At 43.2% G+C, this 24,268-nt stretch overlaps 1 protein-coding gene across 3 annotated transcripts; it reads right to left on the bottom strand.

Moving 5' to 3' along the window:
* Positions 1 to 1,570: 1,570 nt before the first annotated feature.
* On the bottom strand, positions 1,571 to 24,120 carry ZMPSTE24 (zinc metallopeptidase STE24). Of its 3 annotated transcripts, none has more exons than XM_027694047.1 (10): positions 23,982 to 24,120; positions 22,553 to 22,699; positions 18,291 to 18,377; positions 17,569 to 17,685; positions 15,278 to 15,430; positions 9,509 to 9,650; positions 7,084 to 7,244; positions 5,590 to 5,694; positions 3,673 to 3,816; positions 1,571 to 3,369 (listed from the first exon to the last, which is right to left on the bottom strand). In XM_027694047.1, the coding sequence occupies exons 1-10, from the start codon at positions 24,096 to 24,098 to the stop codon at positions 3,145 to 3,147; spliced, it is 1,398 nt and encodes a 465-aa protein (XP_027549848.1). In that variant the 5' UTR covers positions 24,099 to 24,120; the 3' UTR covers positions 1,571 to 3,144. The 3 variants fall into 3 exon arrangements, with proteins under 3 accessions (XP_027549848.1, XP_027549847.1, XP_027549849.1); XM_027694046.1 differs by having other exon boundaries at positions 17,530 to 17,685; XM_027694048.1 differs by lacking the exon at positions 23,982 to 24,120 and adding an exon at positions 23,204 to 23,309 and having other exon boundaries at positions 17,530 to 17,685.
* Positions 24,121 to 24,268: the final 148 nt, after the last annotated feature.

Genomic DNA, 24,268 nt, shown 5'->3' on the forward strand with positions numbered 1-24,268 from the left:
ACGTTTGTGCCTATTTCATCATAGAATTATAGACTGGTTTGGGTCGGCAGGGAAGCTCATCTTAAAGCATGGGCAGGAACACCTTCCACTAGACCACGTTGCTCCAAGCCCCATCCAGTCTGGCCTTGAACACTTAAAGGGATGGGGCAGCCACAGCTTCACTGGGAAACCTGTGCCAGTTGAGCCCCACTAAAGAATTTCTTCTTAATATCTGATCTAAATCTACCTTCCTTCAGCTTAAAGCCATTTCTCCTTGTCCTGTCACTCCAGGCCCTCGTCCCAAGTCCCTCTTCAGCTCTCCTGGAGGCCCTTTAGGGACTGGAAGGGGCTCTAAGGTCTCTCCAGAGCCTTCTTTTCTCCAGGTTGAACAATCCCAGCTCTCCCAGCCTGGCTCCAGAGCAGAGGGGCTCCAGCCCTTGGAACATCTCTGTGCTCTCCTCCAGACTCGTTCTGGCAGGTCCATGTCTTAGAATGGGGACCCAAGAGCTGGAGGTGGCACTGCAGGTGAGGTCTCACCTGAACAGAGCAGAGGGGCAGAATTCCCTCCCTTGCCCTGCTGCCCAGGCTGCCGGGGATCAGCCCAGAACATGGGGGGTTTCTGGGCTGCCAGCACACATTGCCAAGACCTACCAAGCTTCACATCCACAAAGCATTCAAATTTTAGTCTTCCTGTCACCTTCCGAGGTCTGGGAATTTTCCTCACCATGTCCTCTCTCAAGTTTCTACTTAAACAAGTAGAAAAAGCTGGTGAGGTGGGAATGGGAAACTGGATCTCCAACCTTTGGGCAGGACACTGCTGATCAATGCCCAGCAGCCCCACCGATGCCTTTGAGGAGAGTACTGCCAGAGATGTTCTGCTCTTGGTTTGCTAAAGGTAACAGGTAATTTTCTTGCCTCTCTCCTTAAAGCTGGTCATTCCTTGGAAGGAATGGTGGCTGGTCCAAGCAAACCTACCTTATCATGAAGCTGGTTTGTACCCGGGAAGGCAAAAGCTGCACAGGAAGATTCAGGTGTGATTTCAACCATTCTCAGGAAGACAGGAAGCAACTAGAGGCTGTAGAAGGTCTGCAACATGTAGATGATGTGTTCCAGCACATCTGCCCAGCAGTAATGTGAGCAGGCAGAAGGTCAGCAGCTCACACTGACAGTTCCAGTGCTGAGAAGTGACTGGAGCAAAATGGAACCAACCCAAACTCTTGTTCAGGAGGTAGATATGAAATCCAGCTACAAGAACTGCAGAGATCAACTCCAAATAGTGACAGGGAAGAAGAGGAAGTAACAGGCAATTGCTGTAAGAATGCTATCTTCGCCTGTAAGCCAAGTATTTCATGCTTCCATAGGTACTGGCATTTCCTTCACCTACCCATTTTAGTCTCCCTTTTATTTGTGTTTAGCCAAATTTCTGAAATAGCCACAAAATTAATTTCTGTGTATAAGTTTTTTCTAATGCATGAGACAAATGGTTTTCTCAGAGCACATTTAACATGTTTTCCATAGCTTTAGACCAGCCAACATCTCATTCAAAACTTGACACATTTATTCTTCTGAATTGACAGATTCAAGTTAATCCTTTTATTTTTGAGGGCCATTTATTAAGTGCAGTTAACATGACAAATATAGGCTCTCCATATTTGTAAAACTAAATCCTAAATCCATATTTATAGTTTAGCTCTGTATTTGCTGGGGTATAAACACAATTAGAATAAGGCATACAAAGGACTTGCAGCAACATCTTGTTGCATCTGAGACATCATCATGCCCATCATCTTATAAAGGCATTTTTCCTTATGATCAGAAAAGAAAACAAAGCTATCAATAAAGGATCTAAGAATACTCTGACATCTGAAACAATGGCAATTTGCTTTGATGACCTCTCTGTACAGAGCTGAGCAAAACTTTTTAATTTACTGCAGATAGAAAACCTAATTTTTATATGAAGTATGTGCATTCAGGCTGGTCCAAAACATTTGTATGCACATGCAAACTTATATTTAACTTTTATCTTTATTTCAACAGAAGTAAATTTAATTGCACCTTTCATCAGGAAAGTCTGAAATAATCAATGCCGAAGCCATTTCCACAATTATTCACTTCATTCTTCACTAATTGATGTGGACAAACTGTTTCCTGGGCTTTTTATATCTATAAGAACAATTTTTATATATAAGAACAACGATGAAGAACAAATATTCCAGCACTGCTATTTGAACTGGATTCATATTAATGGAAAACCCTCCATGGAGTGGATGACAAACCCTCTCAGAATGAAAGCTTGGCTCTGATACACTTGCTGAGCAACTGGACACTTCCATATACACAAAAAATCTAGGCAAAGAACAACCGAAATGGAGGACCTGAGGTGTGGGAAAGCTGTTAACCATCCCACTTGTAAGCAAAAGAGAGAACAAGAGAATTAGCATCTTTCTCTAACATGTGTATGCCATTCCTGTAACATCCTTCCACACCCCCAGCAGCACAGTGGGGAAGAGGAGCAGCCTAATCCCACTATAATGCTACTAAATACCAACTAGCGCTCATTTTCAAGGAAGCCATGTTACATTTCCTCAGTTGTCATTCATCCTTCTTCCCACACTTCAGAGAAAGGTTTTATTATGTAGCATTTTTCATTATGACAGACATGAATCCAGGAGAAAGGCCTGCAGTTGCATTCAGCTTTTTAAAACACAACACACTGACTGGCGAGTACAGGTATCATTACACAGGAAATTGAGTCACCCAAAGCCTCTTCACTGTGAAGAGGGTAAGACTGGGAAGGTTCACAGAACGCAGAGAATGGAAAGAGGATCAAAAGCAATTTTCAAGGCATACACAAACTGAAGAAAAAGGTGCTATGAAGTCTACGCTTGTTTTCCTCCCTTTAAAAGTCTATACTTTGAATAAAAGTCATTGGGGAAGAGGGGAAAGGTCATCACCCAGTACTTTTTCTAAATTAAGTTCCACAGTTTTGTTTTTGTTAAAAAGAAGTAATTTATAATTTAACACCTGTTTCAGGATTCTCAGATCTGTGGTGCTGTTAACAGTGCACTTAATTGGCATTATCAATTTTTTAAAAAAAATTAAAAAGCAGCTCTGAACTTTGCTTCTGAGATGGAAGCACTGTCTCTGAACCAGCAACGATTCCTGTCACTCTTGCTTTGCATCTTTCAAGGCCTGAAGTCTTTCTAAAAGGGGTGGGTGGGAGTAATGCCACATTGAAAAGATCCAGTCAGAAACAGGGAATCCTAAATTATCTTTGTTTAGCTTGATCAAAGCAGAATATAGGTCTTTAGCCTTCCCAAGTTCCTTGGCAAAAGCATCTGCTTGAAACTCAAACCGTCGGCTTAATACAGTCAAACAAAATGAGAGAACCTGTGGAGAGAAATGTATTAAAAATTATTTTAAAATTCAGCTATCTGCAAATTCCTTACAGTAAATACTACTATATCTACCTTTCCACATCCCACACATTGCTGTGGCTTTAGAATGATCTCACTAAGGTTTATCCAAGCCACACCTAAACCCAAGAGTCTTACTCAACATGCAGCACTAACCCTGATTATTAAAATGAGACACCCAATATGGCCGCTAGAAGCTTCAAACTTTCCCAGTCAAAACAAAATAATTATTTAAATAAGATGATACTTCAGTGTCTATGTCTTGAAAACAATTTACCTCATTGTAAGGTGAAAAAATGAACTGGAAAATAATCATCAAGCCTATCAGGGTAGGCTGGGTGTCATAGAAACCAAATGCAGTAAAGAGTTCTTTTCGACCAATTAGCACAGCAAACAAGAAGAAGCAGAGGAAGGAATTCATCTAGAGAAAGGAAACAACATTCTTGATTAAGATGAGTCTAAACACTCCATAATATCACATTACAGATTTGCATAGGAATGCCACTGTAAATGACTTTTGAACTAATATACAAAGAGGAACAAACAGCTGGTCTTTACCTACTTTCTGAAAATGCATGCAATAAAAACCATTATTTTCAGTCAGAGAGCAAAAAAATAGGCTAAGTAATGAAGGAAGATGAAAAGATAAGAAGACAAGTGAGGAGGGACTAGAAGACAGAAGCCATCTCCTTGGAATTAAGCATAGGTTCTAAAAGTTTAAAGGTAAACAAAATGTGTCTGTGTTGTGTTGCACTTCCTTTCCTGGAAACAATCTACGCTTCCATCTAAGCCGTGCAGCACTGTGTTCCAGAGAGGGCAGTCGGTACCTTTTCAATCTATCCAAGTGGCTGTTTGGTCTTTTTACAGTAATGTGAAAGGTGCCAGAATACTTTTTGTTATTGAAACACAGGGAACAGAAAAGAGGGATGGCTGTGACAGACAGCAAACAATACAGAAAAAGTGTAAGACATCGCAGAAGAATTTGTGAAAAATTTCTGAAAGTGAGGATAAAGTCCACCTATTACAGCAAAATAGTAGTATCTAGAAAGTGGATCCAAAGACAAATTACATGAGTTAGGAATGTGGCAAAATTACTGTAACAGTTGGTAGCAGGGATCAGTGCTGATGTCAGAAGTTGGAAGGTAATCACCTTAAAGAAATCAAGAAGAGCTTCACTGAAGTGTTCAGCTGCACAGGTAAGAAAATGCCAATGTGAAAACAGAGAGATTTTCTTAAACAGGAGTTTAATTGTGATGTTTATAGCCTGGAAAGCTTGTGAATAACCTTAGAAAAAGAACAGAACAGCACTCCTGGAATGGTGCACGCATCTCAAGAAAGATATGATGGAATCACAGAAGGTGCTTGGAGGGCAGCTAAGAGAAACAAAACAGAAAAGGAAAAGACTGAGAACTTGGAGAAAAGAAGGCTGAGTGATACCTGGAACAACACAGATCTGCACCAAAGCAATTACGTATCTCTACAGAGATTACTTCATTGTTCACCCCCATTTCAGCAAGCACCAAGAATGGCAAAATGAAGCTATTTATCAATAATTAATGCACAAGGTATGAGAAAACAATATAAATAAGAATGCCTTCCTGTGTCAGATTTCCTAATCCTCAATCACATTCCTTCTCAGCTTTACAAGGAACGAGGCTGACAGAAGCTCTCAGACACATGTTGTGAAGCTTTCTCAGAGGTAAAGACAAACACCTAAAAAAACTCAGGCTGGGAGTCAATCTACATCTAAGCCTATCCTTAGCACAGGGATGGAAACAGAACTTTGCCTTTTGTGCTTCCAAATCTCCTCTGCAATCCCGAAGGAGTGGGAAGGAGGAGAGGAAAAACAAGGGAGTGACAGAGAGCTGTGTGTGGTTTGGAAAGTGTCGGTGGGGGCACTGGATTGGGGAGTACCATTCCTAAACCACAACACAGCTTCAGAAGGCTGCACAGATGAATTAAAATGGCAGCAGACATGCTTTCTGAGAAGCTTCCTACCAACCAGATGAAGCAAGGAGGGGACAGAAAGGTGAGTGCGTATTCACCGTACAGCAAGGAAAAAAAAAACAGACCAACTTTCTGTCACAGAGCATATCAGCTGAATGTGCACTTACAAATCTGGAAGCAAGCAGGCATTTGGAAACAGCAATAATTACAAAATACTCCTGAAAACATCCCAGTTTAAATAACTTACCTGGCTGATGATAATATTTTTGACAGTGTGACCTAGTTTCCAGTGACCCAATTCATGACCAAGTACAGCTAGAACTTCTTCATTTTTACATCCTTGTTTCTTATTCTGAGGGAATAACAAAGCAGAAGTAATATCAGCTATGACTGAACACCACTGAATAAATTTCTTATTTGTTTGTTTTTAACTTGATCACTTAAGTGTCCCCAGATCAGGCCATTCCCTTCTAATAGCAGATACACACACATAATTTCTTATTGAGCCTTTTTCATGAAGATACTTACAAAAATATAACCTTTTAAGTTCAGGAAGATTTCTACCATGAGGTGGTGTTCTCTTATTTCTATGTATGCAGATATGTTGATGAAAACCTGGAAGAACACTGGAAGATTTGCCTTCCAAACTCTCTCCTACCATCCCTTGATTTCATCCTGTTTCTTTACTCAAGAAAAGCATTACAATGGAGGCAGGCATTCAGAGCTGCAGACTTTCAGAGAGAACTGAGAGCAAAGCCCTCTCCCTACTTCCTTCAACACTCAACATGTAGCCTTCCTCCCAAGGCACCAGTGTTCCTTTGAAAAGGAATGACAACATCCCTGCCCTAGTCCAAAAACCCTATGAAATGCCTTAAAGCTATCATTAGGAAGGACATCTGCACCTTCACAGGTACATCAGCAAGTCAAAAACAAGCACAAGGGCTGAAGAACCTGTTGAAATGGAAAAAATGAGTCATTATAACTAGATCAGGTGAGCTCAAAATCCCCTCCTCTCATCACCCATTTCTGCAGTTTTTGCCAAACCAAATCCTGGACAAGAATTCCACCACCAACATGGTGTCAAGAAACAGAAGCTGGTCTGAGCAATAATCTAGACATTGGCCTAACCTTAGCTGCACAAGTCATTTGTTTTTCTCAGAATTACTCCTTCAGGTTCTTCAAAAAGTATTCCATCAGCTTTAACCATCCCCATACTCTCCTGAGGTCACACCAGCTGTTAGAGCAGGCTCCCGATGGAGAGGCCAATGCCAGGCCACCATCCTGTTCTAGATCAGGGTGGGAGAGGATGCACATGTGGAATCTGTCTGTGTGTGCTCACATGCGTTCCTCCTGCACCAAAAATTCTGCGTGCAGTAAAAAGCACACAAATGACACACTGAGAATTAAAAGCATTTCCTGCAAAAGGAAGCTTTAGTGTGGCAGTTCCAAGAGAAGGAACATGAACTAAAACCCTGAACAGGTCCTTTATTCAAACAATTATATGGAAGGTCTAGTTTTTACATGTTTTGCTAAAGCCCCTATGGATTTTTACAGTCTCTTTGATGCTCCAACAGCCCCAGAAATTCCAACTAGCAAACCAGGAATATTTTGGTGTTGAAATCATTAGAGTTTGGGTTTTAGCAACTCGCTCAGAACCTTTAAAATACATTAGAAAGCACAAGGGAATATCTCACCAAGAAGTTAATGTAAATAACAAGATGAAAAACAAAGACAAACTCACTTTGGTTTTAGACTTTGTTTCTTCATTCTCACCATCTTCTCCTTCTGCTGGTTCTTTGTTCAATGCAGAATAGTCTTCCAAGAGGGTGTCAAAGAGCACTATCCTCTTATTCTTGAAGAATCCATAGAAATAAGCATTGCTATGAGAAGAACGTTTAGAACCTGATGGGGAAAATTTACATTAAAGATCATGATCTGAATAATCCCCTGCACCAAAGCCTGTGCAGCATGACACAGACCAGACTCCTCCAAAGGAATTCTCAAAGTCCCCAGATGAACAGTACACAAACTCAGGCAAATCAGTTTGCAGACAGAAGCATATTTTAAAATCTAAGTAATGATGACTCCAATAGAGAAATGTAACACTAAAAGCACTAAAAGTGTAAGAGCAGTCATGAAGATCTAATGTCCAAGAAGAAAAGCAAATTCTATTGCAATTTCAGATTTAGACTGGAAAGAGCGTTCTGCGTTAACGTTGCCTTCTGGCAAAGAACCCGTGCTAAATAATTTAGAATGTGCCAGCAAAGATGATTGGAAACAGATAAAGATGAAGATTTTAGAAACAGATAAGGAGAAGATGAAGAGATGAACTACAGGTAATATCATTATTTTTGTTTGAAATAGGTCATTTTTTACAGCTATCTTTATCTAGATCAGGGCAATCATGGACTGTTTCTACCATCTGAGGCCAAGAAACTCATCTCTTTCCATGGAATGTGCATGGTTTCAGCTGATTAAAAAGCTTTTTTTTGACTATGGACAGAAGCTGTTGCAACATCAGGACTGAAAGATGTCTCTATGAGAGCAGAGGTAGGGGGTTTTTGCAGCAAAAGATAAGATACGCTATAAATGTATGAGCTGCATAAATCCCTTAGAGAACAAAACATCCACTGTTCCACTGGAAGCCAACCTGTGTAGGATGGTCATGGTGACCTTCAGAACCAAACCAATACAGACTGACAGAGGAAGAGACTGGTCAGAGTATGAACCCTCAGTATCCAGTCCCTTCTCAGTGAAGAAATCAGAACAGCCAGAGGGCAGCAATGTTTCCTTTCACCTGCGTATCATAAAAAACTTCATTCTCCACTAAGTGTTGGTAGAGAAGGAACCTTTGTAATCTCCCTCTTACAGAATGAACCCTGAGATTACAGGACTTGGTTGGACTTGCTACCAAGAAGTCAGTTCCAGAGTGTGAAGAGCCAAGATAGAGTTCAGAAAAACACTGGCAAAAAGATGTTCACAAATCCAGTCCTCCATGTCAGAAAGGAATGGTGCTGGCTCATCGCTCTTAAGGATGCTACACAAAAAAAACGGGGAGGGAGTTGGAGTTTCGGCAGCCTCCCTGCCACTAAAGCAGACATCCTGAAGAAACCAATGCAGCACACTGCACAGGGGCAGCAGTACCAACAACTGGCTCACGGGACTTTCACCATGGCTAAAAGCTGGGCTACAACCAGCAGTACATCTGAGAAAACCTCTGCACTGACTCTCAACCTTGAAAAGCTTCAACTTTGTCTGAAAAGAGAAGAGTTTCCTGTGCCCCAAGTGTATCAGTAGTTCCCAGCAGCACTGAGGCAGAGCACTGGCAGGATTTGACCAGCCCAAAGTTTAGAAAATCACAGCTTCCTGGCTAGATAAAGCCTTCACCAGCCTCTCTGACTGCAAAATTCTACCATTTTAGCTCTTTATGCCATCTCATACTGGTTTCACCAAGTCAGTAAAAAACACCTCTGAGCCTCACAGGTGGAGCACAAAACCAAAACAAAATTTGGAGAACCCCTGACATCAGGTTCAGACAGGAACAAAAGGAGTAATACTGGAAATGTCAGATAGTAAAATGCTCCGTGAACATGGAAGCAGAGAGGAAGTGACATGGCAGCTGGCACATTCCATATTCCACGACCTAAGAAAAAAAGACAAGAAATTCAGTACTAGAAAGTCAAAAAAAATAGTCTCAAGTCAGAGGTGTAAGTCCATCCAGCCACATCATAAGAAACCATACCTGTGAACAATTTTGGAAGAAATAGGCATTTTTAACTTTCAAGACTTTTTCAACTGTTTCACAAAGGACTTTGAGACAATTAATGCTAAACTGAGACTAGGAAAAAAAGGTCTTCCCTTGTTTTACAGCTCTAAAACTGTAATCTTGACTACTTTCCTGCTTCCATTCCTGACTGAGCCATGTACTTCCATTCTACAAGAGCCAGGTCAATGCTTCCAACCAGAGGCTGAGTTCAGGCTGTACATTCAGCTTCACTTTTCTGACCTCAGGGCAAAAACCACGAAAATGCTACAGACATCGACGAGTACTGCAGTATCTGAACAATGCAAGCAACTGCCCTACTACAGCATCCACCATCAAAACTAAAAAACCCACAAATTCAAAATTATAAAGTCTTTTTATTAAAAAAAAGAATAAATCTCACCTTCAACAACGTACACCTTAGTCAACGGGAAGTCAATGCTCTTTGCCATTGTTTCAATTTGTTGCTTGAGCTCTCCCTCCGGAAGCGGAATGAATTTATCAAACAAAGGTGCAATATAGTCTGCATAGATTGTAACAAGCACCTGCAAACACATGGAGATATTAAGAATGGGGCAAGGAAACGTGTTTAGTATTAAAGGTGGAGCCTAAGTACAAAAAGAGGGCATAATTTCAGAAAGAAAACACTTGATAAAGCAGAGTCCTGTATAAAGTAAGATCTATGGCCAGGGTCTTTATGGACTGCTTCGTCTGATGGCAGGTCTGCAGTTTTGCAGCTCAGCAGCAGGACAGGGCGAGGGCAGGTGCACAAACCAACTACGCACCTCAGCAGAACTGGTGTGAACAGTGCAGAAGACAAGGCTGCCGGGCAGCTGGGAGCAGGGGGGTCATTGGTGACAAGCTGTCACTTCCACACAATTCACCAATCCTGGAGAGCTCTAAAGTGTTTCATACTGAGCTGCAGAGCTGAAGGATCCAGGAGACAGTCTCACTTCTTCTAACTCCTGCTAACTTGCAAAGCCACAGTCTAAAGAGAGGTAAGAAATTTCATGTCCCCTATTTTCTTTCCCTCCTCCCAGCTGTCAGGAGGGCTAAGGAACTGCCTGATGCCTCTGGGTCCACAATGATTAACAACCTTGACCCCCCCCCCCCCAGAATATATCACCACAGTGCTTCAAACTGGTATCAGCTGCAGCTCAGCTGAGCAAGCCAGAACTAGAATAACATTGTGTTGGGAAAGAAAGCTGAACTCCCTTTCCTCACACTCTGGACCTTCACAAAGTGATTTTTATTTATTTATTTTAAAAGTTTAAATTCTGGTTAGCAAAAAAGGAGCAGGACACGAGAAGCAAATGGACATCAACATTAACTTTGAAGTTATCTTCACATGTTTTATTTCACTGAAAACAACTACCTGGACTTCTGACAGTGCATGCAATGTTGAAAAAGTTCAATGAAATCAAAAACCAGGGAAACTGACTTCTGCAAAGTCAGAGCAACTGAGGATATCAATATGAAGCACTACTAGAAAATAAGGTTTTTTTATTACTGTAACTGTTAAGGGCTTAAACCTCTGCAGATATTTTGCAGCAAGTGTGGGAGGGTATTTCATAGAGCAGAAATCAGCTCTTTAGTCCAGACCAGTCTCAGACCATATAGCACGTAGGGACTACTTTTAAGGTTTTTTATCTCAGATCTTTGTGTAATGCCTTGATATCAGCAGACTGGTAGAAGGATGCAACTCTAACTCTGATTACAGAGTCATGGAACTGGAACTTTTCCCTAAACCAAACTCTAAAGGGTAAACCTAACACCTCTTAGGATGGTTTTGCATGTCAAACCAACACATTAAGGCCTGAAACCCTATAAAGCTGCAGTGAGGTGGCAAGCCTAAGAGCACCAATTGTCTGGGCATGCACTTAATCCATGGACTGAAGGGACAGCAGCATGGACAGCCAGGGCCAAGGGCCTGGGAGAAGAGTGCGCCACTAGGTCTTGCTATATATTCTTTTAGTACAGGAAGATTGTAACTCTACCAAGACATTCTGTTTTCTAGCTTTTGTTGTGTAAAAGATAGGCTGACCCCTGTTTTATCAGGTTCTAAAGTATCTGTAATACCTCAAGACAAAATCTACACTGATAGCTCAATGGGAAGGCACAGGCAGCTCAAAAATAAAATACTAGTTTTTGATATGAAAGTGAGAGAAAGAAATATGGCGTCAGCTGAGTATGTGCTGGTTCTCACCTTGAAATTTAGTGCTTGGTACTACTCACCTACACCTCTTCTTTCTAGTAAACTGTCGTGGGTTGAGGTGGCTGGGTTTCTTGGTAGCGGGGGGGCTACATAGGGTGGCTTCCGTTAGAAGCTGCTAGAAGTTTCCCCCCAGTGAAGCCAATGATAGCTGGCTACAGGAGGGATTTTCTGCTGCTAGCCAAGGGAGAGCCAATAACATATTTAAGAACAAGTTTGTTGTGCAGAAGAATTTTTTCCAGCCAGGGGAGAGCTGACTGAAGCTCCCGGGCGGCCCCGCCACCTCCCCCGCTGCGGGGGGGGGGTGTTGCCCCGCAGGCTAGGCCAGGGTGGCAGAGTGGCCCCTGCTGGCAGGCACTGCCCTCCCTTTCACCCCTCCGAGTCAAGCCGGGCCAGGCCAAGGCAGCCTGCCATGGTGCAGCCAAGCCCATGCTGGAGCAGATGGATGCATGGAAGAAGGCTGTTACTCCCTGCGGAAGGCCCAGGATGGAGCGGAGTCCTTCAAGAGACTTGTGGCCCGTGGAGAGGAAAATCCATGCCACAGCAGGTTATTCCTGGGTAGGACTCATGGCCCTGTGGGGGATCCACATGGGTACAGCTCACCCTGTGAAGGACTGCATCCTAGGAAGGACCATCGGAGTGCAAAGACACTCCCCCTGCACCTCATGGAGAAGTGACCTTTGGGACAGTAGATATGGAAGAACTACTGCCTGGGGGGTGGACTCACGTTGGAGAGGTCCATCGAGGACTGTTACCAGTCACAGAGCAGGGGAAGGACTCAGAGCTGTGGCCCCCCCTGTAACCCGTGGTGAGGACCATGGTGGAGCAGCCTGTCCCCCTGCAGCCCATGGAAGAGTGACCTATGGGACAGCAGATCTGGAAGACCTGTTGCCTGAGGGGTGGACTTGTCCCCCTGCACTGCTGCAGGGGGAGGAGGAAGAACATGGAAGAAAGGAGGAGTGGGTGGAAAGTGTGTTTAAGACTGTTTTATTTCTCACTCTTTAGATCTTATCCTGTTAGTAATAATTTTAGTATTAACCCCACATTGAGTCTGTTTTGCCTGTGTGACCTCTCCCAGCTCAGAGCAACTTTAGTGGGTGCCTAGAATCTGGCCAAGGTCAACCCACGACATAAACCTGCTCAATAAAGACTATAAAAGAGGCATTCAGAAAATTTCTCATATGAGCTCATACAACATTTTTTACCATCTGTATTTTAAAGAAAAGATGGCAAGAATAAATACAGTCAATGACAGGTATAAAGGAGGTTAAAGAAAAAAATCTTTCAGTGTACAAATGAGGGCAGGCCATTTCAGAAAATCCTGTATCTTTCATCCTGAAACTACAACTCATTTTAAAATTTCAACTTAATCCTTCTACAAAAAAGAAAGTCCTTAAAGCCTTAAAGACTAAACACTTCACATATGAACTGGATATCACATAAAGAACTAATACCCAATTTTGCAAATAATAAGGCTTCACTAGAAAAGTCTGCAAGTATGGACTGCTTCACACAAATTGACAGAGAAGTAACTCAAATGCTGAGTTAGGATTTAAGAGCATGCTGCTGATCAAAGCTTGCAAGAAAAAGAACAGTTCTTTGAGAACTGTTGTCTGCACAAATCTTTCTGTAACAGCCATTTCAATACAAATGACCTGGCATTTTTGACACCTAACATTATGATTTTTCAGAATATGTTCACTGACAAAAAAAGGGAAGATGTCAGAGCATAAGGGCACCTGGACTAGAGAAAGCAGGAGCCAGCACAACAAATCAACAGAAACACTATATAATTGAGTCAACAAACAAAAGCCTGAAAGAACTCAAAGCTGAACTTACCACCTAAGTGACACACTTCTGCTATTACACTACTGTCACCAAGCTCCTCAGAAATACATGCTGGTGCCAGCACTGTGCCAGTTAGCAGCCATACAGAAATCTACTAACCCACAGAGGTTTTACTTCAGTTACACATTAGGCATCAGCGAAGCAAAACTACTTGTAGGCAATAAATGCCATTCAGACAACGAGATCTGTATCCCATAAAAAACAGGATTATGAAAAGGCTTTGCAGTCATTATTTAAACCTAGCCACAATTCCTTTCATGTTGCCATATCTGAGAAAGTCAATACAACTATAAGATGTACAAGTGGGAAATCATATTTTTCTGTGTTAATTACAGCGGCCTCCCATGTAGCATTACCATCTCATTTTTGTACAGATGTGGCCATCCAACGCCTCTGCTTTAGAGAGGAATCTTACAAATTGAAAATCCAAGAAAACTATAAAAACTATCTTAATCTAGGAAAAAAAAAGGGAGAAGAGAAAAATAAAAAGCAACACTTACTTAAGTCATGAATGGGAAGCTTAAGAAAGAAAACAATCGCAATTCCTACCCAAGTATTCCTAAAAGTTTTCTTGATAGTGCCCGCCAACCTGGAAGTCTGAACTTGAGATGAGAATTAGGGCTTGGTTGGACCCATACTTACTCTTAGGCTAATAATGCAGCCTTTATTACATCACTGTAATGTAGTAATTCTTTCACTTGTTAAGGTGCTTTTCTAATCTAAAAATGAATGATTATACACAACAGTACTTGTGTAATTTCTGCCTTGGGTGAGCAATGGTTTGTATATTGAGCAAAAAGACAGTAGAGCACTATGCTGAAAGACACAAAAAATACAGCCTTCAGACCTTAGAGTAACAACAGAAAGTATCAAATGCTTATGATATATATAAAAAGATCCTTTTATATAAACCCTAAAAACATCAGTTACAATTCAGTATGAAAGCAGCTATATAAGCAGAACCAGGAATGGAACATTGCTACTCGCCTCATGTCCTGGTTGGAACAGCTGGGACCAATTCATCACTGGATGGGTGTAACCCAAACCTGTGTATTCTATAGCCTTCCATGCCATTTCCCAGAAACTGTTATCAATAGAGCATTTACACCCTCTGCCCAGAGCAGCCTGACTTCTCAGGCTATAAACTAGGCGTTAAGAGGTCTGCGAGATAGGAAGATGTTCCTGTCCTCATGCCCTTTTATGGAATTCCCCCCTCTGAGGGAAGGACTGAGCATTCCTGCCTGAACTGGAGAATATATAAACTTGGAGTTTTGGAACCTTTTTACCACTCGTGGGATCCAGAGGAAGACTGCAGCTCACCGCTCTCAACCAGACTGCAGCTCACTGCTCTCAACCAGACTGGGACCACCACCCTCGACTGGACTGCAGTCACCACTTTCTGACCAGACTGCAGCAGCTCTCCCACCAGCAGGTTTTTCCCCTCTCCCTTTACTTTGGACTCAGGGTGGGGGGGCCAAGGAACACCACTTTTATTCATGCCCCAGGGTGCTGGGTTATACATTTGGGTTTTGTGGGTTAAAACCAATTGTCTGTCTGTATAATCGTACTTATTGTATTATTTTAATAAATTGTTATTCTGACTTATAATCTCTCTTTTGAATTGAGTTCATTTCCCCTGCTGGTTAACTTTTAAACCAGCACACCTCAATACCAAGCAATGCACTGAGGGCTGTGTGCAATAACCTAAGAGAAATGCCCAATGCAAATACAACTGACCAAAGCATGATCTGCTTTGTCTTGCCAAACTGCCAGCAGTTGTCCCTGTGCCCTTTCTATATTTAAGAAAAACCCATCACCACATAGTGCTGTATTTCCACTACCTGTTCTAAAGCTTTTTCAATGCTTGTTTTTCAACTGATGAAGACACTCCAGTATTGAATAGATAAAATATATCACATTAATGTGGACAATTAATATGAGCTGTTATTTCTGAACGAGTACACTGAGAGCAAGACACTCTGTTAAAGTTTGTAGACACTAAAATTCACACGAGATTTAGATTTTTCTCCATTTCCTTTCAGCTGTACTCAGTATGCTGAGTCATGCAAATAAGCTGGTGTTTGGAAGAAACCCAAGCATTCTCATACTCACCAAGGAAACAACTAAGGTGAAGAGCCAGGCATAGATGAAGAAGTAGTCTCCCCCTATTTTAATAATGTAAAGCAGAAGAGATGTCACTGGCAACAGAATACACTGAGTCACAACAAACTTCTTGATAGCATCCTTAAAAAAAAATCCCAGCGTCTGAAAAGAAAGGATAAAGAATATCAGTGATATGTCAATGCAAATATTAATGTGCCACTGCACTGACAACAGTGAAGCACAGAGATTGTGTGCTCCAAGAAGAAAATGCTCAGAGATACACCCAGAATACTGCTTACCCTCCCTAAAGCACACAAACCACATGAATTCTGCAGGCTCTCAAGGCACTTTTAAAAGAAGCCCAAGCTGTTAAGTGCAGTATTTGGCCCTCTCCTTCTGCACAGAGGTAGGACCTGATCAAGTTAAGCTCTCCATCAATCAGCTAGTCTGCCAACTGGCTCTAATTCTACTGCCAGCCTCTGGACTTTAGTGTGCTGAACATAAAGGGCTTGCAGATCCTGCACCAAGATGGAACTTACTCCTCACTGAGGTAGGAGAAGCAACCAAGCTGCAGGCCTGATGCAACTACTCAGGACTGACATGAGAGACAAGAGTGAGAGATGGCTTTTGATGTGTTTAAGGATTCTGAACGTCAAAAGGATGTCTAAGCTAGGCCAGAAGCAAGAACAAGGACTTTGCCAGACTTTACAATCTTTGAGGACTGCAGAACTTAAGTGATAGCCGGAGAATAATCCAAATACACTAAACAGATATTCCCCTGAAGAAAAGATTGGTTGACTCATGCTCTGGAAACATGGGAACATTCCTTCCTCCCTTGCTAGGAGTAGATGTTAGCCTGCCAGTGTGCTCACTGTTAAGTCTGCAGAAGAGAAGGGGATCCCCAGGACTCTGCCTCAGAACCACCTGGGACATGAATGGCCATGGACACCCTCATTCTGACAGCGACCATTTCCTCACTGGTAAGAGAAAAAAGTTAACACGTGGGTTTTTAGAAGCACAAGACTTTTTCAAAAGGCTAGAGTGCTAAATGGAGTGTAAAAGAATTCTGAGTTTGTCACGAGCTCAAGGTTCATAACTAAGTAGAACAATCTTCAGATTTGCTTCCCAAAGCCCGGAGCAGCATCTGCCATTGGCCCAGTATTCAAACATCAGAGGTGGGGCAGACAGGTGGCCAAACCAGCCTTGTTTTCTGGGAATACACACACAAAATTGTGCAGTGAGAATTTTCACAGCTGGGCTTCCTACTTAACAGTATGCCATTAAATAATTGATGTGAACCAAAATAATACTGGATGTGTCAGGACCTACACATTTCTGTTTTAAAGGGTGCAAACTGATCACTGCATTTGGAGCTTTTTTATCACTTTTTTTCTTGGTTGTTTATAAAAAGGAATATGAAACATCAATTCATCAATTTACCAGGAACATAAGAGTTTAGAAACAAACTGATTTCACTTCTTTAGGTCTTACCTTGCTCAGTCTTCCTGCCTCCACAGAGACTGGAAGATGAATTTGGCAAATACCAGAGCATATCTACTGATATTAAAATGAGTCAAACAGATTTATCCCACATCTGCTACCCATCCAAATTTCATTCTACTGCAAAAAAAACCCCAACCAACCAACAACTTTCTAGGAGACTTGGAACAGAAAGTAATGTAGACAAGACCAGCTCGGTCCAAAGCAGAAAGTGTATCTTATGCTCTGGCATGAAATGGCTAATGATGTGTTCCAGATTGAGGTTCTTCTCCCAGAAAGAATATCTGATGTCACGAGAAACTGATACTGACACAGGTTAAACCAAGTTGTTGAAAGAAATTAAGAAAGCCAGAGGTACCAAATGAAGAGCTGAATTCTCCAGTTTAGTAAAGGCTGATATAAGAAATCAACAGGCAAAACAAAATGAGGAGAGTTAATTCCTCAGTTTCCTTTCACATGGTCAGTGTCCATAAATCAGGACTGACCCTACTAAGCAGTGATCCAGACTTCTAAGGGTGAGCATATGAAGGGCAAAGAACAGTCCATCCAAAACTGAATGGGTGAGGTATGAAACATTCTTTGTCACACCCCCAGAACACACACTCAGAGGCACAGGCTCACAGAGGAGCTGCAGCATGGGCACTCCTGCAACAGCCACAAACCGTCATTGCTCTGATTTTTATGCAGTGCAAGTAGAAGAAATGTTCCTAAAACCAACGATCTTTGGCACAGATATGGACAGACCAGTCCATCTAACCAACCTGAAGACATTGGGTCAGTACAAGTGCTCTCTGCAATACCTGTTGATTGAAGCCATGTTTCTCTTCTATGACAAATGTATTATATAAACTCCATGGGAGACCAGTCACGGCACTGAAGAGTGTTGCAAGCAGCAGAAATACCAATGACTGAACAATCTAAAACAAAAAAACAAACAAATCCACCTGATATTTACTGACCCATAACATAAATATTCTGGGTGTTAAAAATGGATTTTAAGTCAGTGGTTTAACTGAAACCGGTTAGAAGATGAAGCTAGATAAATTCACAAACATAATTTGTGATGATTAGATTACTGCTCACTGGAATAGCTTACTAAGGATTTGGGACACAAATTTGGATACATGCCTCATCCACAGCACAAAGACAACATAAGCAGTAACCTCAAATTTCTTACCCTTTTACTGTGCAGGAAAATCAAATCTAGGATTAGTAAAAAGACAACACCCAAATAAAGAGCACCCAAAAGCCTGACCCACCACATGGTTTGACTCAAGTAGCTACAAGACTTGTAGGTTTTTAATATACAAGGCTATTTTAATTAGTAAGCTAATTTAAAAGTCATATAACTGTTACCAGTTTTCAGACTCACACCATCATTGTGTGCACCAGAAAGTATCTGATATTTTTACCATAATATAGGGTAGCTAAATCCCACTTTTAACTAAATGCCAACTTTGAAATAAAAATTATTACTGCAGCATGGAACAAATGTTCTCACAGAAATTTAAAGCCTGCTTACCTCATATTCTTGTCCAAATCCAGCATGACCAGAGATCTGACCAGACAGTTTCCAGAGAAAAGGAATTCCTCCACAGAGGAGAATCATCTTGAAAACAAAACCACATAGCAAAGATACAGTATGAAACAGACTGTCATCTTAATCTACTAAAATTTCAGCATGATAAGGATCTTTTAAAGGTGAATAAGACAAATTTTATAATGAGGCTTTTTGTCTCCCTCTGATCTTAACAGTGATAAAGCAAGCCTGGAATATCTGGCTGAAATAAAGCAAACTAGTAATTCTAACACAGCATCTCCCCTTCAGTTAACTTGCTGGGTTAATGAATCATACTTCAACCTATTAAAGGCAAAAGCTTGCAAAAACTGACATCCAGTTTCATCAACTTTGGTCACAACAGCCTCTTTTAAGTTCAGGCAGTTCCAAAAGCTAATAAAGGATGCAGTTTAAGCTCGAAGAAAGTGGCAAACCTGGACAGCAAAGGCCACCTCACTTGAACTGGGAATGTGATAAGCCCAGGACAGATTCTGAGAAACAGAAAGACACAGCTCAGCATCACGGACAGGAGCAACAACTCACCATCACAGACTTGTAGAGAAGAAGCTGCACATAGCCTACACATGAGGGCTATCCATGGAAAAGCGCTCTAAGATCATTGAGTCCAGCTGTTACCCAGCACTGCCAAGCCCACCACTAACTCATGTCCCCAAGTCCCACATTCACACATCCCTCCAGGGATAGTTACTCCACTTCTGCCCTGGGCAGACTGTGCCAGGGCTTGAAAACCCTTTCCATGGAGAAATCTTTTATCCCAGATAAACCTCCCCTGGAGGGGGTTTAACTTGAGGCTGTTTCCTCTTGTTCTCTGTTCCAATGCTTGACCACCCTTTTAGTGAAGAAATACAATACCCAACATATATAATATCCAGTATAAGAAATACAATATCCAATCTAAACCTCTCCTGTCACAACTTAAGGTCATTTCCTCTGGTCCAGTCAGTCCTGGGAGAAGGACACCGGCTCATGTTCAGCTGTTGTTGACCAGCACCCCCAGGTCTTTTCCCAAAGGGCAGCTTTCCAGACACTCTGCCCCCAGCCTGGAGCACTGCTTGGGGCTGTTGTGACCCAAGGGCAGGACCTGGGAGCTGAAAACTCTTTCAAAAACTGCTCATTCAGGCCAGTGTTCAATTAGCTGGGAGCTTTAACTCACATATTCCATGTTTTTTCCCTTGGCTTTTGAACATCAGCATCACTACGACACAACCAATTCAATAATGGCAGCAGCAGTTTGAGACATACCTATTTTCCAGCTGTCTATCACCATCACAGCTGAAACAGTAGAACAACATACACACTAAGATGCTTGTTGACTTAGTAATTGGCTTTGGCTGCTGCTTAGAAAGCACCAGCATAGTCTGGATTTTGTGGCTCAGGTGTGGAAGACAGCTGGATGCACTAATTTCCTTAACAAATCAATCAGCTGCCAAAATCATTGTAGACCTGTTATTACAGAAACAGGGACAGAACAGAAAGAAAAGTCAAGAGAGAAAGCAAAAGCTGTGCTTTTCCTACACAGGCAGGAACAATCACAGAATGGTTTGGGTCGAAATGGACCTTTAAAGATCACAGAATGGTTTGGGTGGGAAGAGACGTCATTCCAACCCCCCTGCCATAGGCAGGGACACCTTCCACTAGATTAGGTTACTCCAAGCCCCCTCCAACCTGGCCTTGAACACTTTCAGGGATGGGGCAGCCACAGCTTCCTCATGGACCACTGACCCAAGAAACCCACCAACTCAAAAGAAGAGAAAGACTGAGAATTAGCATGAGAATAATTTAATCAACAGAAAGTAGAATGTATGGCCAGTCTTCGTGAACGAAGATTTTGGGAAAGGTCTTTTACCTTTCCAGCCTGCGCAATGGATTTTTTAGGTGAGACACAGCATGCGCTGAACTGAGCCCACCCTTTAATCCTAAGGTTCATCTGCCGGGGCCAAGCAAGCTTGGACAATGGCAGTGAGGTCCTCAGGACGTAGGTTTGTTTAGAGTGACCTTCTCTTAGATGGATGGCCTTACAGGGCTGACGAGCTCCATCTGCCCGGGGGAGTATCCCTGACCGGGAATCGAACCCAGGCCGCGGCGGTGAGAGCACGGCATCCTAACCACTAGACTGCCAGGGGTCCCCAACAGAAAGTAGAATACTAACTAATAAAAGAACTATGTAACTTGTAGCCAATGATCTTCCATTTTGTTTTCCAATATGTGCAAATGGTATAAAGATGATCAAGGAGCCAGCCTTCTGTGGGTTACCACCAGCTCCCAGCAACCCCAACTCTCTTAGCCTGTCTTTGAAGGAGAGGTGCTCCAGCCCTCTGGCCATTTCTGTGGCCTCCTCTGGACCCACTCTGGCAGATCTGTGTCTTTCATGCACTGGAGACCCCAGAGCAGGAGGCAGCACCGCAGGAGGGATCTCACCTGAGCGGAGCAGAGGGGCAGAATCACCCTGTTACCCACACTGCTGTGGATCAGCACAGGACACAGTTGGCTCCCTGAGCTGCAATTACACGTTGCCAGCTCAAGTCCAATTTTTCGTCCACCAGGACCCTGAAGTCCCTGTCCACAGGGCTGCTCTCAATCCACTCATCCCCCAGTCTGTGCTGGTGCATGCCCTGACTCATGTGCAGCACCTTGCACTTGGCCTCGCTGAACTCCATGAGGCTTGTACAACCCCACTCCTCCAGCCTGTCAAGGTCATCCTGGACAGCGTCCATCCCTCCTGCCCATCAGCCACCCTGCTGACCCTGGTGTTAGCTGCAAACCTGCCGAGGGTGTGCTCAGTCCCACTGCAGATGTTAAAGAGGATTCACCCTAGTATGGACCCTCGAGAACCACCACTGGTTTCCACTTGGAAACTGAGCTTTATCTCTTTGGATGCAGCCATCCAGCCAATTCTTTATTCATCTAATAGTCCATCTGGCAAATCCAATTTAGTGGCTACAACGTTGTGGAGGACTATAACAATAGGCCTGGATGAAGATAAGCACAGACTGCAGACTTGGCTCTTTGAATAGCAGGGCACTAAATTCAGTGGAAAAAGAATTGCATTCCAATCATGTATATTGTCCTTAAAAACAACAAGGGAACCTGTTTTGGCTAGAGCTCTTGAAATCAAGATAAAGCTTCAGAACTTTTTGACTCATTGCATTTGCTAAGTGGCACTCACTACCAAACCACTGCTGGAGAGCTGCTGGAGAGCAGCTTCAATTTACAAATTAAATACTGCCTCTAAAGTTGCTCAGAAACACAGAAGCTTTTCAAACTCACATAAGAATTGCCTCAAGTTTTACTCAGCATATCAAAAATCCCAACAAAAAGAAAATAACAGACTGCACTGATACAACATCCTTACAAGTACATACAAAAGGAAACAAAGTACAGGTTGGGCTGCACAAGGGGGATCAGGAAACGTGGAAGGTAAGAGGTGTCACAGGTCTTAAGTACTGGGTTTGCATCATCATTCTACAGTTACATGACTGACTATTTTACAATCCTATTTTCATTAGCTTTTATGACTGTCGTTTTTGCTTCCTTAAGTTTGTCATGAAATAGGATCATACTTCAATTTTACTTGGCAATGCCAAGCACTTCAGGATTCCTTTTTGACCCAGTTGTGCTACTGATGAGCAATGCATTTCAGCAGCGAGTTGGAACAAAGTATATATGTATGTGATTTTCAAACAGTCTTAAGAGTCTTAGAGACTTCTAACTCAATGGTTCTGCTTTTTTCATACATGTGAACGTTACTTGCCCAATGTAATTCTTATATTTCAGAAGTATCAATTGGTACTCTCCTTGTTCTCACAAGCTTCTCTTTTTATCTTCTACTTAAATTTTATCTAAAAATGAAAGTACTTGCATCCTTCCAAACACAGGGAAAGGTCTGCATTTTAACAATTTAAAATAGCTCTCATGCTGCTTCATTATTTGGCAAAGGAAACCATAATATAATAAATATAATAAAATAATAAAATGTAAGGTAATGTTGTAGTTGTGCAGTATGACTCAGCACTGCAGACAGAAATTACATGCTGTCTGAATAATTATTTCTTATATGGCAAATACAGCCACAAATAAGGAACACAAAAACGTCAGTGCTTGCCATAAGATGCCAGAATGCCAATGGTGCAGCTACACAGGATCTTCAAGAACCAAAGTGTTTCACAATCCAAGTACATGAAAAATATCATATGAAAGGTACTTACAGTGCCCTCAACCTCTGAATAGAGGCCTGACCAAAAGCTGAAAGTACTTTTGTCCAGCTGATAGAGACGAGATTTTTCAAATGTTTCTGAATCCATGATCTGTCCCAGTTCTTGTGGTACATGTGTTGTTGTTCTATACACCCGTCTCTGAAAAATTGAAGAAACTAAAGTTTACATCTAATATTTTTAAGGAGACAAGATTTAAAAGTAACATCTAACATGATCCAATGGGCCACCACGGAAAGTTTAAAAAAAACCAAAAAACAACCAACACACAAAGTAACAGATATTCCTAAATGCCTGTTTTCTATCAAGTTCTAAATACAAAACTGAAGCATAATTATTAACGTTACAACCAGGAACTGAGTTGCTGACTTATTAACTTATTTAGAAAAGTTCAAATACAGATCACACAAACTGATTTTTCCACAGGATGTGACTTACTGCACCACAGTAACGACTAAGCAGAATTTGAAACCAAACACCAGATCCTCCAATGCAAACCATGAGACTTCACCAGAACACAGATCTACAGCGTGGCTGCACAAGCGAGGTGCTATTTCATTCCCAGTACAGAACTTACCACTTGAAAATTTTTAAAGAATAAAAGTCTTTTCCCTCTGTTGCCTTATCTTGTTTCAGTATACTTACCCCTTCTCAAAGGGGTACTCTCTGTCACTTCAAAACACATTCTCCCTCTGCCCGGGGCACCAGTCTACAGTGTCCCCGATCACAGGGCTCACAGGAGCTGGCAACACCGCTCCCTGTCCTCTGCAGCGCTGCCCACCCGGGCCTGGCAGGGACAGGTGCGCGGGGATGGCCCCGCGTTCTGGGCGCTGGAGACACCCCAGTGTGCGGCTGCTGCTGAACCTGCCAGGGCTGACCCTGCTCTGCCCCATGGGCAGGATGGGGATGGAGATCCTGCTGGCAGGAGACAGCCAAGACCTGACAGAAGGGACACTCCGTGTTGTATAATGATATACTCTGCCATGCGAAAAGGGGTGTGGGACGTGCCTTCTCGGGTGGCTATCACTCGGAGGCCGCCCAGGCATCGCCTTCTCCTGGAGGTGGCGAGCGACGGCCTGTGCAGCGCTTGCGGGGGTTCCCCCCGCTCTGTCCTTCACCTGTCGTTACTTCAACCCACGCGTTTCCTTATTTTTGCTCTTCCCGCTCTCTCAGCTGTCCCGGGGAGGAGAATCAAGCTGCTGGGGGTGCTGGGCCGCCAGTGACCGCACTCACACAACTCATCGTTGTGAGCATCCCCACCACCCGCTGAGGCCGCACCCCGGGACAGGGCCGAGCCCTCCCCAGGCAGGCGACAGGCCTCGCGTCGCTCGGCCCCAGCCCCGGCCCCCCGCCACGTGAGGCTGGGCCGGGCCCGGCACAGCCCTGGCCCGCCGGATCCCATCCCCGCCGGAGCCCCGCCGACCTGCCGGTGAGCCAAGAAGGCCTCCCAAAGGTAGACGGCCCAAGAGAAGAGCAGCACGGAGCAGAAGATGCGGCGCTCGGCCGGCAGCTCTGCCCACAGCTCCCCGGGCAGCGCCATCGCCGCTCCGCCCGCTGCGCGCTGCGGCGCCGCCTGGCGGCCGGAGGAGCCGCGGGAGGGGGGAGAGCGGGGGGGCGGGGCGGCCCTGAGGGGCGGGCGGGGCGGGGCGGGGTTGGGCTGGGCTGGGCTGGGCTGGGCTGGGCTGGGCTGGGCTGGGCTGGGCTGGGCTG

The sequence above is a fragment of the Neopelma chrysocephalum genome, unplaced genomic scaffold, assembly GCF_003984885.1.
Source record: "Neopelma chrysocephalum unplaced genomic scaffold, ASM398488v2 Primary Assembly neopelma1_95b, whole genome shotgun sequence".
Lineage (NCBI taxonomy): Eukaryota > Metazoa > Chordata > Aves > Passeriformes > Pipridae > Neopelma > Neopelma chrysocephalum.

Excerpts from the sequence above, each read along its gene's own strand:
- ZMPSTE24 (XM_027694046.1), bottom strand. The coding sequence starts at position 24,098 with ATGGCGCTGCCCGGGGAGCTGTGGGCAGAGCTGCCGGCCGAGCGCCGC. Across the intron at positions 9,651-15,277 it reads TCACCTTAGTTGTTTCCTTG|GTGCTTGTTACAATCTATGC; the intron begins GTGAGTATGAGA and ends ATGTGTTTGCAG. Across the intron at positions 5,695-7,083 it reads AAACAAAGTCTAAAACCAAA|AATAAGAAACAAGGATGTAA; the intron begins GTGAGTTTGTCT and ends TTATTCCCTCAG.